At 37.9% G+C, this 15,936-nt stretch overlaps 1 protein-coding gene across 1 annotated transcript in view; it reads left to right on the forward strand.

The window, feature by feature from the left end:
* Positions 1 to 892: 892 nt before the first annotated feature.
* Pth2r (parathyroid hormone 2 receptor) overlaps positions 893 to 15,936 on the forward strand; it is a 119,931-nt gene continuing 104,887 nt past the window's right edge. The window contains exon 1 of the mRNA XM_010616205.2: positions 893 to 1,022. Within this exon, the coding sequence (XP_010614507.1) occupies positions 948 to 1,022 (75 nt within the window). The 5' untranslated portion in view covers positions 893 to 947. The remainder of the gene's footprint in view (positions 1,023 to 15,936) is intronic.

The raw sequence follows: 15,936 nt of genomic DNA on the forward strand, positions 1-15,936 counted from the left end.
TAATCATGAGAAGCAAGTTTTGTTAAATTGTGAAGTTTCTGAAAAGTATTAGTAAAGAAGGCTAGACTATAGGGGAAATGTTTCAGCAAAACTATAATGTGTTCAATTTTTCAATATAATAAACATTCAATTTGAGGATCCCTTTTACCATTTCAGTTTTCCAAAATGTGTTGAAGATAATACTCAATGGCTTACATAAAACTGCAAAATTTCAAGGATAAGCATTACAGTGATTAAGTGGTGCTGAGGTAAAAGCCAGGAATATGCGTTTCAGCAAGCACAGCACCTGATTCTGGTGGCGGTGGTCACAAAGTAAAGCAGCGGGCCTACAAGAGACACAAACAACAGCAAAAACAAAAACTTTGACAGAAATAACTAAATAGTGTCTTTGGGACTGTGATTTTTCTCAGGATTTTGTTCCTTTGGCATAAAAATCCTGTTTCCGTTTGTGATGACGGGACAGAGATATACATTACTCCCCACCCCGCCCTGCGCGTGCACGCACACGGCGCTGCTGTGATGGTTAGGAGCAAATAAGACAGTTTTAGAGGGCTGGTGACTGTTGAGAGGACAGCGGCGGACGCGCGACCCTCGGCCTCTCCGAAGCCAGTATCCTCACGGTCAGGAGCGCCGTGGGCACGGAGAGCGCCGCCTGCACGGAGGGAACTTGCGGACCCTCCCCGAGGACCCGCGGCACCTGGGACGGAGAGGAGAGGAGCAGAGGCTGTGTCCGTGGAGGTGGCGGTAGCAGTCCGAGCCCCAGGCCCCAGGAGCGCGCGTCCGCCTAGGTGGGGCGCAGGGGCCGCCCCTTCCCGAGCCTCCCGGGGCTGGAAGACCTTGCACAGCCCAGCCGCGGCGCAGCCGGACCCGGGCTCCAGCAAGTTTGTCCCGCGCCGGCCAAGTCTGCGGGTGAAGGGGATCCTCATTTCTCCCTCTCGCAGTCGGGCATGGCCCGGCTGGCTGCGTCGCCCTACGTCTGGGGCTGGCTGGTCCTCCGCAGCTGTCTCCTCGCCGGAGCCCAGGTAAGAGCCTGCACCCCGGGCGCCGCTTCCCGAGCCCGCGCGCTGAGGTAGGGCGGGCGGTCAGTGCGCTCCGGAGATGCTTCAGGCCGGTGGTGTCCTCGGACCAGTGTCTTAGCATCTGCAAGCCAGGGGCTATGTTTGAACAAAGAGATTCTGGATCAGGAATGAGAAGCTGGAAGTAAAGGAACTTTTCTTCCTCCGAGACCTCGTGATACTCGTTTAAATAACCAAAATTTCCTTCCTCTGCCGGCAATTTTATCACCGCTCTCGAAAACTTAAAACTTCTAGCATCGCTTGGCTCACTGTCTGAAAGGACAAGTGGCTGTCTCTTACGGAATTTCGTATCCCTGAAGCAAAGAGAGTGGAAAGAAGAAAGATGCCGTGTTAAATACAGCTCGGTCATTAGGGAACAGGAGTAGTTGTCGTTTTCTTGTTAATATCGTTCAGGGATTTTCCTGGGCGATCTTTCACAATGAATCCCCAGGAATGTGCAAGGTGCAGTTCATCTGCACTTTTTTTTTTAAAGTGAAATAAAATGTAAGGTTTACAGTCAGTTTTTCAGATGAGCCAGAGAGATGCGTGCCCGCTTGTGTCATGCAGTTTGAAAGTGGCGAGTGTAAACGGACCCAGGTTATTTCTTTGCTATTCGGTGGAGGGCGCACCTTGACCGTGACAAGAAGTCCTACTCTTTATTTTTTAGAATCCTTGCATTGAGACAAAGACGCGGCTTTGATTATATACTGATACCATCGGAAGTTGAAACGATGTTATTGGCTTTAAAAATGATCAGGTTAAATTTTAATTATTCTAAAAGTACAATTTAAAACATTGATTTGTCAGTTATAACCACGTGAGTTAAAATTTAAGGGGTATTTCAGAGAGAAGTAGGTGCCTAAGGGTCCAAGATCTTCATGTAGACTTATTTTTGTTAAAAATCAGTCTGTGTGTCATAGATTAACTAATAATATTAACAGTGGATGGTTAAGAGTAGGGTACGCTCAAATCATAAAAAAGTCACCAAGTTGCCAGAATAATATGATAAATGTATGGAAAAAGTCCTTAAGAATTGGATGATAAATTTGCATGAGTGTTACAGAACTTTGGTGATCAATAGTGTATTTCCTACTTCGCTCTCTCATAAAATATTTGAATAAAGTGGTTGCAACCATCATCTCCTTGTATAATGGGAAAACGAATTCTAACCATTTATTTCATGCAATGCTCTAGATGACTTGTTTTCAGTAAATGGTGAGATGATGATTAGTTCAATAAAGAAAAAATGCAATAGAATAATGGACAAACTATTTCCTTTTACTTCAATAAAATAGGGCATTGAATATTTTTCCTTATTAACTTTAAACTGGGATTTTCCAACCTTGGTACTATTGACATTTTGGGCCATGTCATTCTACGGGGGATTGTCTTATATTTAGTACATTTCTTATCTTGCATTCAATAGGTGCCTGTGGCATCCCCTTTGTCCTCCTCTGTGAACCTTTCTAGATCTTTCCAAATGCCTGTGGGCTGACAAAATCCATCCTGATAGAGAATGATTACTTTAAACTGCTTTTCACTTATGTTTACATGTTAAAAAAATCTTATACAATGAATTTGTGATAATGTATTACATTTATCATATTTTTTGGACTTTAAATAAAACCTGCAGGTTAAAGTGATTTATATTGACATATTTACACATTCTCAGACCTTCTATTTCTTTGCCATCCTGGATGAAGAGTCTTTTAATTTTGTGATTCTTGGCTCATTCATTACCTACTCTGAAATTCCATTATTTAACCTGGAGGAATAACAGAGGCTAAATACATTCTGAATATTATTTATCCGAAGTGTTAGTTGCTGATTTTATTAGCTCAAGTATTAGAACCAAGTTATGAAAAATGATCCTGTTCAATTTATTTTGAGAGGCTCCTAGTTAATGATAAATTCAGTCCTAATAGACATATTTAAAAATTATAATATATTGATAGAAGACTAAAGAGGAGGTTTCCAAGTAGAATGAGCTGATGCAGGAAAAAATGTATAGTACCTGACAAACATTGGATCACATCACAAAATAGATAACATAGATTAGTGTTCGTCAATTATGTTAAAAGTCTTTGTGGATTTTGTATGGTAAAGATGCTACCTCATACACATTTCAAGGCCTGTGCATTCACACATCAGGGGTCACCCAGCAGTGCACTTCCTGATTCAATGTCGTACTATCACACAGTAATGAGGACCACCATGTAAATGTGGTCAGTGTTTCTCTATTGTGCCACTGGGTCCTCCTGGAAACAGACCTTGAAATGGAAAAGTGTAAGGGTTTTATTGGGGGGAGAGGGTAACATTTGTGAGAAATAGAAGGGTGAGGGTACAGGACTGGCCAGGGACTCAGTCCAGCAAGCCATTTTGACAAAGTTTTAGCCAACTCAGTGGAGAGCTCTGGGCAAAGGCTTCTGGTCAATGGAGTCCCATGCAAAAATAGCCAGGTCCTAGTCCGTACACTGAGCCATCAACAGAAGACTGTTTGGAAGATTACGGAGTCAGCTCCAAAGCTGAGAAAGGAGCTCGAGAGCACCACAGTGGGCAGCAGCCAGCTATCTTGCAGTCCTGACAGAAGAGCAACTTAATCCCTTCATGACGGCTTCCCTTACCACATCATCAAGAACTGACATTGGTTTTGCTGGACCCGAGAGTGGGACAGTCCTTTTCTGATTCTGCTGCCATGAAACAGTGTGGCTGTTAGACAGTGTGTGTACCAGGAGAAGGGGATAGACCAGGTGGGTCCAACCTGCCTGTACTGTGAGGACTGCAGGAAGCCCTGGATAATGAATGAGCTTTTAACCTTACGTGATTTTTAGCATGACTTGATGGTGCAGTGCTGGACTCTGGACTGTGTAAGCAACAGTAGAACACTGTCTAGGAGAGGGTCTTGCGCAGTGCTAACTCTGTCTCCTGCACCCACCCTGCCCTGTCAGTTTATACTACCTTCTTTTAAAAAACGTGATAGAAAATATTAAAAATGAAAGAAGTTTTGTTATTTATAAACATTAATATACTTTACATGTGGCCCAGGACAATTTCTTTTCACTCAGTGTGGCCCAGGCAAGCCAGAAAACTGGACACTTATGATATCAAAAACTCCTAGAAGCTCACAGAGTGAGAGTGATGAGTGGAACTATGCACATCCTGTACAGTGCAGTGTGAGCAGGGACTGAGGGAAGATTTTGTTTGCCAGTTCTCCCTCAGTTTTGCCTGTGTGGAATCCCAAGGCTGCCACAGGTATTGTTACAGGGGAAGGAGCACGGGCTTGGGAACCTGAAGAGCTCATTCACATCCATCCTCTGGTAACACCCAACCACCCTGGGCACAAACCTCAATCTTTCTACTTTTAGTGTCCTCCTTTTGGAGTGAGGAGACTGAACTCTGTTGGCCTTCTAGTGTGAAGATTCAGTCTACTGGAAAATCTTTTCTGTGGTGGGAAAAAAGTGACAATTTGTGATGCTATTTGTTACTTACCAAATGCCAAATACTGTGCTAAACATTGTTGTTTAATTTAATTCTCTTAGTAAATTTAGTAGAGGCACTGTAATTACACTTTTATAAATGAGAATTTGGGGCCATTCCCTGAGCTCACACTTAATAGCAGAGTAGCCGTGATTTACACTCTGCCTTCTATTTTCAGAGTCCTTCCTTTCTAAAAATGCTCTCATGGTGGAGATCAGCTGGACACCATTCAGCTAAACTATGTACATACTTATCCACTCAGGAATCTATTCCATGGAATTTCTCACACAGGTCTATGATGGCCATGGCAGCAATTTCTGTGCTGTTAGGGAATTGGGCACAGTCTAAATGTTTGCAGTGAGGTATTATGTAGCAAAACTAAGTGTATACTAACTAGCATGATGAGATCATCAAAATAGGGTGAGATATGATAGAGAAACAATATATATGATATATTATTGTTTACACTTGTTTAGATACAAACAAAGCAGTAATGCATATTGCATAAACATGTTCATATAAAGTATATGTATGCATGTGTCTCACATAAATATTGCTGGAGAATTAGAAGTGTAGGCTAGAGACAAAAGGGGATAAGTCAATACACAGGTAAGCCTACACTCTCTACCTCACTCAGTCTCTTCTGTGAGTTGCAGATTGTGAAAATAGATGAAACTATTGGTGAGTTTAAGCATGACAACAGTTCTGGGATGTAAGCTTCTGGTTCAAGGTTAGGAAGGCCAGGGGACTGTCCCCAGCAAAATCCAACTGAAACTTGGCTGTGGATGGTCTCTCTCTTGTATTTATTGCCACAAACACTGCTGTAGCTAAATATCCAATAGATGATTTGTTCTCTTGCTTTCCTGTTGACAGCCAAAAGGTTTCCCTTTGTGTTCTAATCACAAAGGAGCCTTGTGTCCTTAGGGAGTGGAGTTTTTGGTGGCTGTACTGTGAATAGACTCTTCATCCTGGTAGCTGAGAGGCAGTGAGATGGAAGGAGGCTAGATGTGGCTTTTTTTTCCACAAAGCTCTGAGAGTTAACATTTTATTTCCTCAGAACTTCAATTCTTTGTGAAGAAACATTGAACATTTTTCACACAGCTATGTATGTGTTCCAGTTATTTTCCTGTCTCTAGCTTTGGTTATTTTTATCATCTACTAGAACACATCCATGTCCTTTTTCTCCCCTGTTTTGTTTTTGCATTTTCTCTGGGTTATTCTTCAAAATTTTAATGGCCATATGATTGTAGACAGCGCATCTCATCTATTTAGGTCCAATTCCTCCACTCTAAAATAAAGGCAATAATAACATTTACTTGTAAAAATGTGAGTATTGAATTTAAAAATATATACAAGCAAGCAGAAACCTTCAGGGGTTTGAGAATGAAAATGTCAGCTTTTTGCTCTTTTTTCTATTAACCAATTGGTCAAGTGCTTTTTAATGAAATGATGATTAGATTGAGATTTCTTCTAAGATTGGGAGTGGTAGAAGGCTTGTAAATGTGTGTGTGTGTGTGTGTGTGTGTGTGAAAGAGAGTGAGGTAGAGGGAGAGAGAGAGAGAGAAAGAGAGATACAGAGATACAGAGAGACACAGAGACACAAAGAGAGAGTGAATATTTCTCAAGGCTATTTTCTATTCATACAGTGACTTTCCTTTTATTCTTTATAGCTTTCCCTTCAGAACCCAATGTCTCTCCGAGAGCAATTGGACACTATTTATAGTTGTTGTAATGTATGTATTAATATCTTGATGAGTATTCAACCCCCTCTTTCATTCTGAAGACAGACCAGTTCATCAGAATGTAGTTGCATCAGAATGGATCATGAAAGATGAGGCCTTGTAGAAGCTGAGATGAAAGGAAGTAGACAGATTCAAGAGATATTTAGCAGGTACATTCAACTGAAGGGACAGTGGGTTGTAGCAGATTTGATAAATTATATTTTGGAGAGCAGAGTGTGAGACATTTAGTAGACAGTTGGATATTGGATTATAGAGCTTAAGAAAAAGTCTGAAGGATAGGTCTTAAAAGGTCTTGAGTGTCATCAATATATAGAGAATCCCTGAATGTACCTGTGTGAATTATACTCTCAGTGAGAACAAAATGGAATTAGAAGGATTGTTTAAAGTGTTTCAAATAAGTCAGGTTTTCTTCTTATCTGTCAAACCACTTGGAATTCCCTGGTACAGCATAGTACCTTTAGGGGATAAAGTCTCCATAAATGTTTGAATGACCTGATTTGTATTTGTTCCATTTAAAAAAATCATCTTCTTTGATTCCATGTAGAACTCATGTGTCTAATCATTTACTCTGGATTTAGTTTTCAAAAGGTTCCTCTATTCTGGGGCAGAGGTGGGTGCCCTGGGTATAAAGATGCAGCAGAACCTGAAACTGTCTGGTCACAAAGAAGTACAGCGAGGTGACACCTGCTTGCTGATCATACAGTCTCTTAGAGAGCATGATGTCTCCAGAGTTCTTGTTTTAGTAACTAACAAACTAACTAATTCTCCAGTACAGTAGCTCTTCCATGGTCTGATGGGACTTTATAGGCTCTCAAAGAAAATCAGATCCCTCTAGGGTGGGAGGAACTATACAAAATAGTGAAAATTAGGATTTTGATACAAGAACTGAATCTAGAGTCTGTGTTTCCTACTTTCTAGCTTTTATTTAACATTTAAAAAATGTGTGGTTTCTTCCCACTCTGAAAAGTGGGAATGATCTAATGCCAAGGTGATTGCATTGGTGTGTGAGTGACAATAAAAGCTCAACAGCAAGGGGAAAAAAATGAGAAGCAAGACCTGTCATGTAAAGGTGCAAGATCCCAGTAATGAATGTAATTGTACTGTATACTTACAATGTACCAATAAAATAAAAAAAAAAGAAAAGGTTTAAAAAAAAAAAAGCTCAACAGAAACATTTAAAGTACTGCTTGTAACCAAGTTTGCTCTCTATTACTGCTAGCTTTGATGTTGGTTATTATCATGGTTATCATCTTTATCATAATTTCTATTGTGTGTAACAGATGAAAAGGGCTCAACTTTCCCCTCTTCCTCCCCCTGCCCCCGTGATGGTTGGGGGTGTGGCTTGACTGACACTGTTGCTTCTATCCCTGAGGAGGAACTGGGACAACTTGCGTCTTGTTGATTAGTTGTTGCTAGTACGGGGAGTATTATTTTTTGTTACTTGATTTATACCTACAATTATCTCCAATATTTGAAACAGTTATTTCTTTTCATAATTTCTCTTACCATATTGTGACACTGAATGCTGGCAGTTATTTTGGAAAATTTACATTTCTTGCTTTGATGAGATTGCTTCTAGATATCTATCATTAAGCATAATATGTACTCTCATTTTTTAAATAGCTGTAACACCATTGTTAATTTTGTTAAATTGTTAAATGTTAGGCTAGTGTAGAAGTTTTTTTTTATTGCAAAATGAATGATTCTTACTTTAAAGTCATGATGTTATTTCTTTAGAAATAGGTCCATTATATTATGTATATTATGTTATATTATGTACCTATTACAGATATGGGACTACCTGGTGACAAAAACTGAGTTTTAATCATTTTCCTACAGTGTATGATACCAAGATGATATTCAATAAATATTGCTAAATATTTACATGGTCATAAATAGAAAGGCTAATGTATATTCCTATTTAAATTAGCACCTATGTAAGATGTTCTTATTAGTAATAAGATACAGTTTGATGGAAAATTAAAATATTCAATTAAAAAAGTCCCTTAATACTTTCTAGTCAAGTATGGAGGCAACAACATTGGAATAGACTTCTACGTGTAACTTTCCTGAAGGAAAACTTTTGTCTTTTCTTTACAAAACCATTTATATCCAATTATAAATTTGCTGAAATTTCCTAAATGAGAATAATTGAGACTATTCATTACTTTCCTTACTTACCTGATGAGGCTGCCTCTGTATTCTCTGAGACAAAGGTCTTTTTATGTTTAAAAAATTTTTTTTTTCTCTGAGAGCAAAAGTTTTTAAAAAACAAATTTAAAGGAGCTCTGTGGGCATGAGCTATGTCTAAGTTTGCATATCCTGCCTACATAGTGGGAAAAATACTTTCAGGAAAGCACCCATGCATGTAATGAATGCCAAAGCTAAACTTCTCTCGATATGCTTCCTAGTGTCTTGTTTTCTAGATGAATAGAGTCTCTAACATGATTTCCCAGCTTTTGGTAATCATGTAAGCAAAGCTTAAGTACAATTTTCATGTTGATTAATTAAGTTTAGGGTTCTCTAAAAGCTGGAAAAAAGCTTGATTTTCCTGAAACCTCAAAAATATCTTTTCACACTAATCTTACAGATAGTGTGCCTCTATTTCCCACCATTTTAGTTGTATATGGCTAATGACACTTTGTTTGTTGAGAATATTGATTTTTTAAAAATAATTTTAATTGTATTGGCTAATGATATTTTGTTTGTTGAGAATATTGATTTTTAAAAATAATACCAGGAATTGAACCCTGGGCCTTTGTACTGAACAACATCCCCATCCCTTTTTTATTTTTTATTTTTGTTTTGAGACAGGGTCTTGCTTAATCACTTAGGCTGGCCTCAAACTTGGGTCCTATTGCCTCAGCTCCTCAGAGTGCTAGGATTATTGGCATGTACCACTGTACCTGGCTGGCTGAACTTTTTTCTTTTTCTAATCATTCCTGGAAACTGTGTTTTAAGAGCCTAATGCCTGTTTTGCATTTCCTGGCCTATGTTTGGGCCAGATCTGTAGAGTGACTATCTTTTATGCCTGTCTTCTGACATACTTCCTATAGTGTCTAGCCCACATCAAGTCTCAACAAATATTTGTAGGATAAATATGCTCAACATCCTCACTGCTAAACCAGCACAGTCAGGGTAAAATAAAGAAATGACCAGTAGAGTTGTTTTTTGGTGAAAAAAATAAAGAGTTGCTCTCCAACTAAAATTCTTCACCCCCTATGTCTTCTCATTGTCAAATCAATAAAACTGCATTAGACTGACAAGCAGTATCTTCTTGAGCAGGCTCTTAGAGTGACCAAGATACTGACCAGTCCTCAGAGAGCTTCTATAGAAAAGGAGATGGATTGCTAACTATGCAAAGATGAGCTCTTTGCTTCTGCTCCAAACTTTCCTGCAGTAGGGGGAGTTTTCCACTGTGTTTTGTCTGTCACTGACTCTCATGTGTGTGTGGTATGGATGGAAATATCCTCCCCTGGGGAAGAGAAAGCCTGATGAAGGTTTCTCATGTTCAGCACTTTTTCTCTTTTTGGCTCCTTGTTTATTTTGGTCAGATATGTTTGTGATAAAAGTACAGATTTGATGATGATAGCAATAATAATAGGCCACATTTATACACTTTATTACAGCCAGCTAAGTTAGGTAGAAATTAATAGGCAGACAGGGCTAGGCTCTCAAGGGAGCCAGTGCAGAAGACGTGAACAGATCACAACCGTTACTTTGAAGTGCATCTGTCAAAGGCCAGGCCTCAAGATGAAAATGCAATGGCCAGGCTTATATGTCTCCCTGAGGGATAGGTAATAACTGGAGATTGTACTATAATTGGTATCACCTGGTCAAGTAAAATCCATATAGCAGTTCTCTAGGTGGGTGGTTGGAGCATCTGGACCCATCCCTTCCCCAAAATGCCTTTGTTCTGTCCCTGTACCCTTGCTATGTGACCCACTTCCTTATTTATCAATATTAACCAAGCAACAATTTGTAATCTTACTGGTTGATCATAGTTTGACCCACAATGTACTCAACTCACGATTTTGTACCCTCCTCATGATTTTGCTCTATAAAACTTTCTTAGAGGAGGAGTGACCTCTGTGACCTCTGTGGCAACCCACTTTCGGGACCCCTCCTATCTCTCAGGAGCTATCTCTCGATAAATTTTTCCTATTCTTGACCTCTGTTGTTCCTTGGAATTCATTCTTCTATTTTGGGGCACATGAACTCGGCATATCTGATCACTAGCAGGTATGGAATTATATTTCTCTTTATCATGTTCACTGTGTGAAATGATAATTAGGCATTTATATATGCTATTTTCTGTAATCTTCACAACAGCCTTATGATGAGGGGAAATGTGCAATTTGATTGCTTCTCCAACATCCTTCTACTTCTCACCAATTATTATTTAGTAAAAAGACCTAAGTGGTACAGTGAGGATTCGTGGAAAACGGCAAACCTAAAACTCCCTAGCTTCATTAAGTTTGTCTTTTCTCATTCTCTGGAAACCTGTCCTCCTTGTGAGTTCTGATAAAAGTGCCAATAAATCTCTTTATGTCATCTAATTAAATGTATATCGGGTACAATTTACATAAAAAATAAATTTCCCCTTGATTATATAGATTCTGGAAAACTAGCTTACCTAGCAAAGATACAAACATAACTCCTGACACAACCATGTTACTCAGTTATTGCTCTGAGGACCTGTCCTTTCCCAGACACTGTTATGCTCACTGGAAATTCCCAAACAGTGAGACACACAACCCCACTTAGAAAAGATCATGTTCAGAATTTTTGAAATATTTCTAAATTTGTCCCAGTATTCACAACAACCTTTGAATGATGGTGATTCGTATGGGAAAGAAATCATCCTGACAAGCTTCTTATTTTTGAGTAGCTACCTCTTGTCTCTCCTCACCTGTTAAAAAATTTGGTCCCAGTTTACACTTATATTTCATAATCTTGTCAAATAAAACTTTTCTGAGTCCTCAACAAGACTTACTTTGCATACTTTTTAAGAAGACTTACTCTTTTAGAAGCCCTTGTTTGTTCCCAGACCTGATGGCTAAATTGCTGAGTACATTTTATCACTTTTACTCTTCTTCTATTCACTCAGCAAAGAAAAATTTCTCTGTTGTTAGATGGACTTATCTTTGTATCAGAAATTAGAGAAATCAAGGCTTTGTTCGAGTATTTATATTCTTTCTTTGAAATTGTGTAATTTACAGTTCTCATAATTTTCCTTTATGCTCTTTGTCTGCATTCATAGATTTATAGTTAATGAATTCCCAGAATTTCCACACATTTACTTTGTATTTGCTGATTTTTTTTATTAGTAGTGATTTTACCTTTTTGCTTTTGCTCAAATTTGCCCTTCTCACTGCTGATGCATATCAACCATGTTACTCTTCCTAGCCCTACTTCTCCTAGCATGGCACAGTTGTGTGCTGTGACAGATGTGTTGCCAGGGTGGGTGTGCGGTGCACTAGTTACAAATGGGTAGAACATGGACCATTGCTGCTGTTGTGTGTTTGTCCATCAGTGGTCTAAAGCTTGATTTTGCTATAATGTCAAATCCTGGTTGCCCCTTGAATGAAGGCAATGACCTTGGTATCTGTCATGTCCAGACACAGGTCAACACTGTTAGGACAGGGGCAATCATAGTTGGCTTTAATTTTGGTATGAAAAGAATCCCATCATGCAGCTGTGTTTCAGTAGAACAGTTTTGCGTCACCAAGAAGTGCTGCATATGTGAAAAAATTGTCATGAGTCAGGAGAACTGGCTTATTGTCCGTATTTTATTATGAGTTAATTTATGTGGCCACACATAAGTGGCCAAACTCTGAATCTCATTTTTCCATGTGTGAGTAAAATATTTTAAACTCTAACACATAAGGGATTTAGATTTCTTCAGGTTATCAATACAGTTATCTTTAAAAAGAACTGTTTTGCATTATGTTTGTAAATATGATAGGGATCTGAGACAGAAACTCCCACATTTCCTTTCAGGCTTTGTCTATGAGATATTCGATTTATGAATACTTTCAGCTGTATCAAAAAGGAGATTTTTGTATTTTTTTGACATTGGGCATTGAATCTTTTCACTTTCTTATAACTAATTTCCCATTTTATAGTTTCATTCTCCTTCCTTCTCACTCTCAACACTGTATTGGCCTCTCTCAATCCCCCTTAGAACCTGATGTGTATTCTTCTATCCTGATCTCCATAGCCCATTCGACTGCAACTGTAAATCACATATACTGTAGTAGTTCCCATATGCTTGCCTACAAATGACTACCAAGCACACACGTGTGCACATGTCTGTGCGCACACACACACACACACACACCAACACAAAATTTAAAATATGTAAAGGGTTGCTCACCTGAAGTTGTTAGGTTATTTTACAAATGAGCAGAGAACCACCTTTGTGGATCTTGAGTTGCATTTTAGGACATACTCCCCGCTGATGCCAGCATAGCATTTCTAGACACAACTACGAACCACTGATTGCTACTGAAACCCAACATAGTCAAGTGACAGCTTTTAGATACTATCAAGTGTTGCTGATGTGCAGGAAAAAAGTTAGGCTTTAAGGAATGAAGCTATCCAGAGAAACAGTAAAGTGATCTAGAATTTCAGTTCTGTTATGATTTTAAATAATGTAAGAATAATACACAAATATCCCTGCACTCAGCATTGTTTTTATAGTTTTGAAAGTGCTTGACATGAGGAATGTAAAATGTTTATGAAATTGAGCATACATTATTTTTACATTTTTGAAGTGTTGTATTGCTGGAAATAATTTATTTTATCTATATTATCTAATAAGCTACCTTGAATAATTTCATAACACCAGAATAACACTTGCTACCTTTTTAATGCAGATTGTGACAATTACAGTTAGTCATTTTTTAAAATTGAATCTTAGTTATTTTTCTCATCACTGGGACTAAATACCAGACACCAGCAACTAAAAAGAGACATTCATTTTGGCTTATGTTTCAGTCCATAGTCACCTGGCTCCAAGGCAGGACTGCATGGCACAGATGCGTGACAGAACAGCTATTTACCCCAAGGCAGACATGAAAGCAGAGAAAGAGTGAAGAGGGAAGCTGGGAAGGGAAATACGTACTTCCTGGTCCCTCCCACTGTGAACCCTGTCTTCTGCCCAAACCCCACCTCTAGTCCCAAGCCAGCCCAGGACCTATGTTTGAACAGCAAGTCATCTATAATGCCCTCATAGTCTAGTAACTTCAAAAGACTCCTCCCCAAGTGCATGAGGCTTTGGGGGCACATCTAGATGGGTATTTACATATAAACCATAACCACATGTACATGCATATTCTATCTAGCTACTTTTCCTACAGAATTCCTCCACGTTCACTGAAAATGAAAATCATTATGCTGTTTCTTTTCTTGTTTATCATTTGCATCTTTGGTCAGTTAGTGAGAGTACCACACACTTTCTTACAACTATTCCTACTAAAATAAGTAATTTTGAGTTCATATACACTCCATTATCAAAATTTATCTCTAAATTTTTACCTATTAGAATATAAATTGGCAAACCATAGTTTGGGTCTTCCAGCTCTGGCCAACTACCTATTTTTATGTACCTCATTACTTAGGAATGATTTTAAATGTTTAGTAAAAATTAAAAGAAGGATCTAGATTAGCATCAACAAGGAAGTCATGTTATTTTTGTATTTTGGATATGATGTTTTGTGAATGGCACATTACTTGTGTGATCTTCTGTCCTCAAACATATGACCCAAGTCCAATCATGAGAAAACCATCAGACAAATGCCAACTGAGGGACATTATAAAATCACCTGACCAGTCCTCTCCAAGGCTGTGAAGAGAATTAAAAACAAGAAAATTTGAAGAAACTATTTCAGTCAAGAACCCAGGGAGACATGATGACTAAATATAATATGGTATCCTGATGGAATCTTGGAACAAAAGAAGACATAAGAAATTTGAACGATGTATGACCTTTGATTAATAATATATCAATATTGGTTCATTCTGTTATTTTACTTTATTTTTAAAAGTTTTTATTAGTTCCTTAGTACATAATGATTACATTCATCCTGGGAAATAGGTACACATTCTTCATGTACCTTTTTTCTTTTTATTCCCCTTCCCCTCCTCTTCTCTCTCTTTCCCTCCATCTGTGTATCTCTTTCTCTCTCTCTTAGTTCATGTTTGAAACACTTAATGATTACATGCATTGTAGGTAATTAGTACATATACATGAACACATCTTAATTCTTTTTATGCAAACCCATATCTTGATTCTCTCTTTCCATTTGCAAAAGATCTGTCTCTCTGTTTCCTTTCATCTGTCTTTTCTTTTGCTATTTTTTATTTATACTTTGAATTTTGCATATGAAAGTTTGTGATATTTAAGCTTGTGTGTTTGATTTATTTTATTTAAAATTATGTTTTCAAATTGCATTTTCCTACGAAGTTATCTTTCTTTATGGTAGAGTAATATTCATTTATGTATGGAATTTTTTTAACCATTTTTTTATCCATTTGTTAAGTGGACATATAGGCTGCCTCCACGATTTAACTTTATGAATTGTGCTTCTGTAAACATTGATCTGCATGTGACACTGTAGTATGATGTGCGTAACTCTTTTAGGGAGAAGCTAAGTAGGAAAATAGCTGAGTTGAATGGAATTTCTACATTTAGCTTTTTGAGGTCTCTCCACAATGATTGTATGAGTTTACATTCCCACCAGCAAAGTAAGAGTGTTCCTTTTTCACCCAAGCTTACCAGCATTAGTTAATATTTGATTTTTTTTAATGATTGCCATATTTTTTCTTCAGTGAAATGAAATCACAGTGTCATTTTAATTTGCATTTCTTGAATGGTTAGTGATGTTTCATGCATTTATTGGCCCTTTGAATTTCTTCTTCTGAGAAGTAACTATTCATTTCAATTGCTCATTTTTTGATTGGGTCTTTTATTTTGGGGAGGGTCTTAAATTATTTTGAGTTCTTTATATATTTCGGATGTTGGTCTTCTGTCCAAGGAATACGTAGAAAAATTATTTACCATTCTGTAGTTTGTCTCCTCATTCTATTGTTTTCTTTGATGTACAGAAGCTTTTGACTTAGTATGATCCTATTTGTTAGTTTTTGGTATTATTTCTTGTGCAATTGGGGTTCTATTCAGAAAGTCCTTGCCTATATCCATGGCTTTAAGAGTTTTACTTATTTCATCTTCTAACAGGTTGTGTTTGTGTTTTAATATTTAAATCTTTGAACTATTTTGATTTTAATTTAGTAAATGGTGGGAGGTATGGGTCTAGATTCAATCCTCTGCATATTGATGGCCAGTTTTTCCAGCACCATTTGCTAAAAAGGTTATTTTTTGTCCAGTGTATGTTTTTGGCACATTTATCAAAGACCAGGTGACTTAATGTGTCTGAGATTGTTTCTGCATCCTCTGTTCTGTCCCACGTGTCTAGTTTTGTGCCAATACTATGCTATTTAAAAAATTCATTATAGCTTTGTAGTGTAACTTGAAGTCAGCTATTATAGTGGATCCTGTTTTACTCTTATTTTCTAGGATTACTTTTGTTATTCTGGGTCTCTTCTTGTTCCATATGAATTTTAGAATTGTTTTTTCTATTTCTATGAGATATGCTTTT

Source organism: Fukomys damarensis, unplaced genomic scaffold (genome assembly GCF_012274545.1).
Source record: "Fukomys damarensis isolate Sample0158 unplaced genomic scaffold, DMR_v1.0_HiC HiC_scaffold_16, whole genome shotgun sequence".
Lineage (NCBI taxonomy): Eukaryota > Metazoa > Chordata > Mammalia > Rodentia > Bathyergidae > Fukomys > Fukomys damarensis.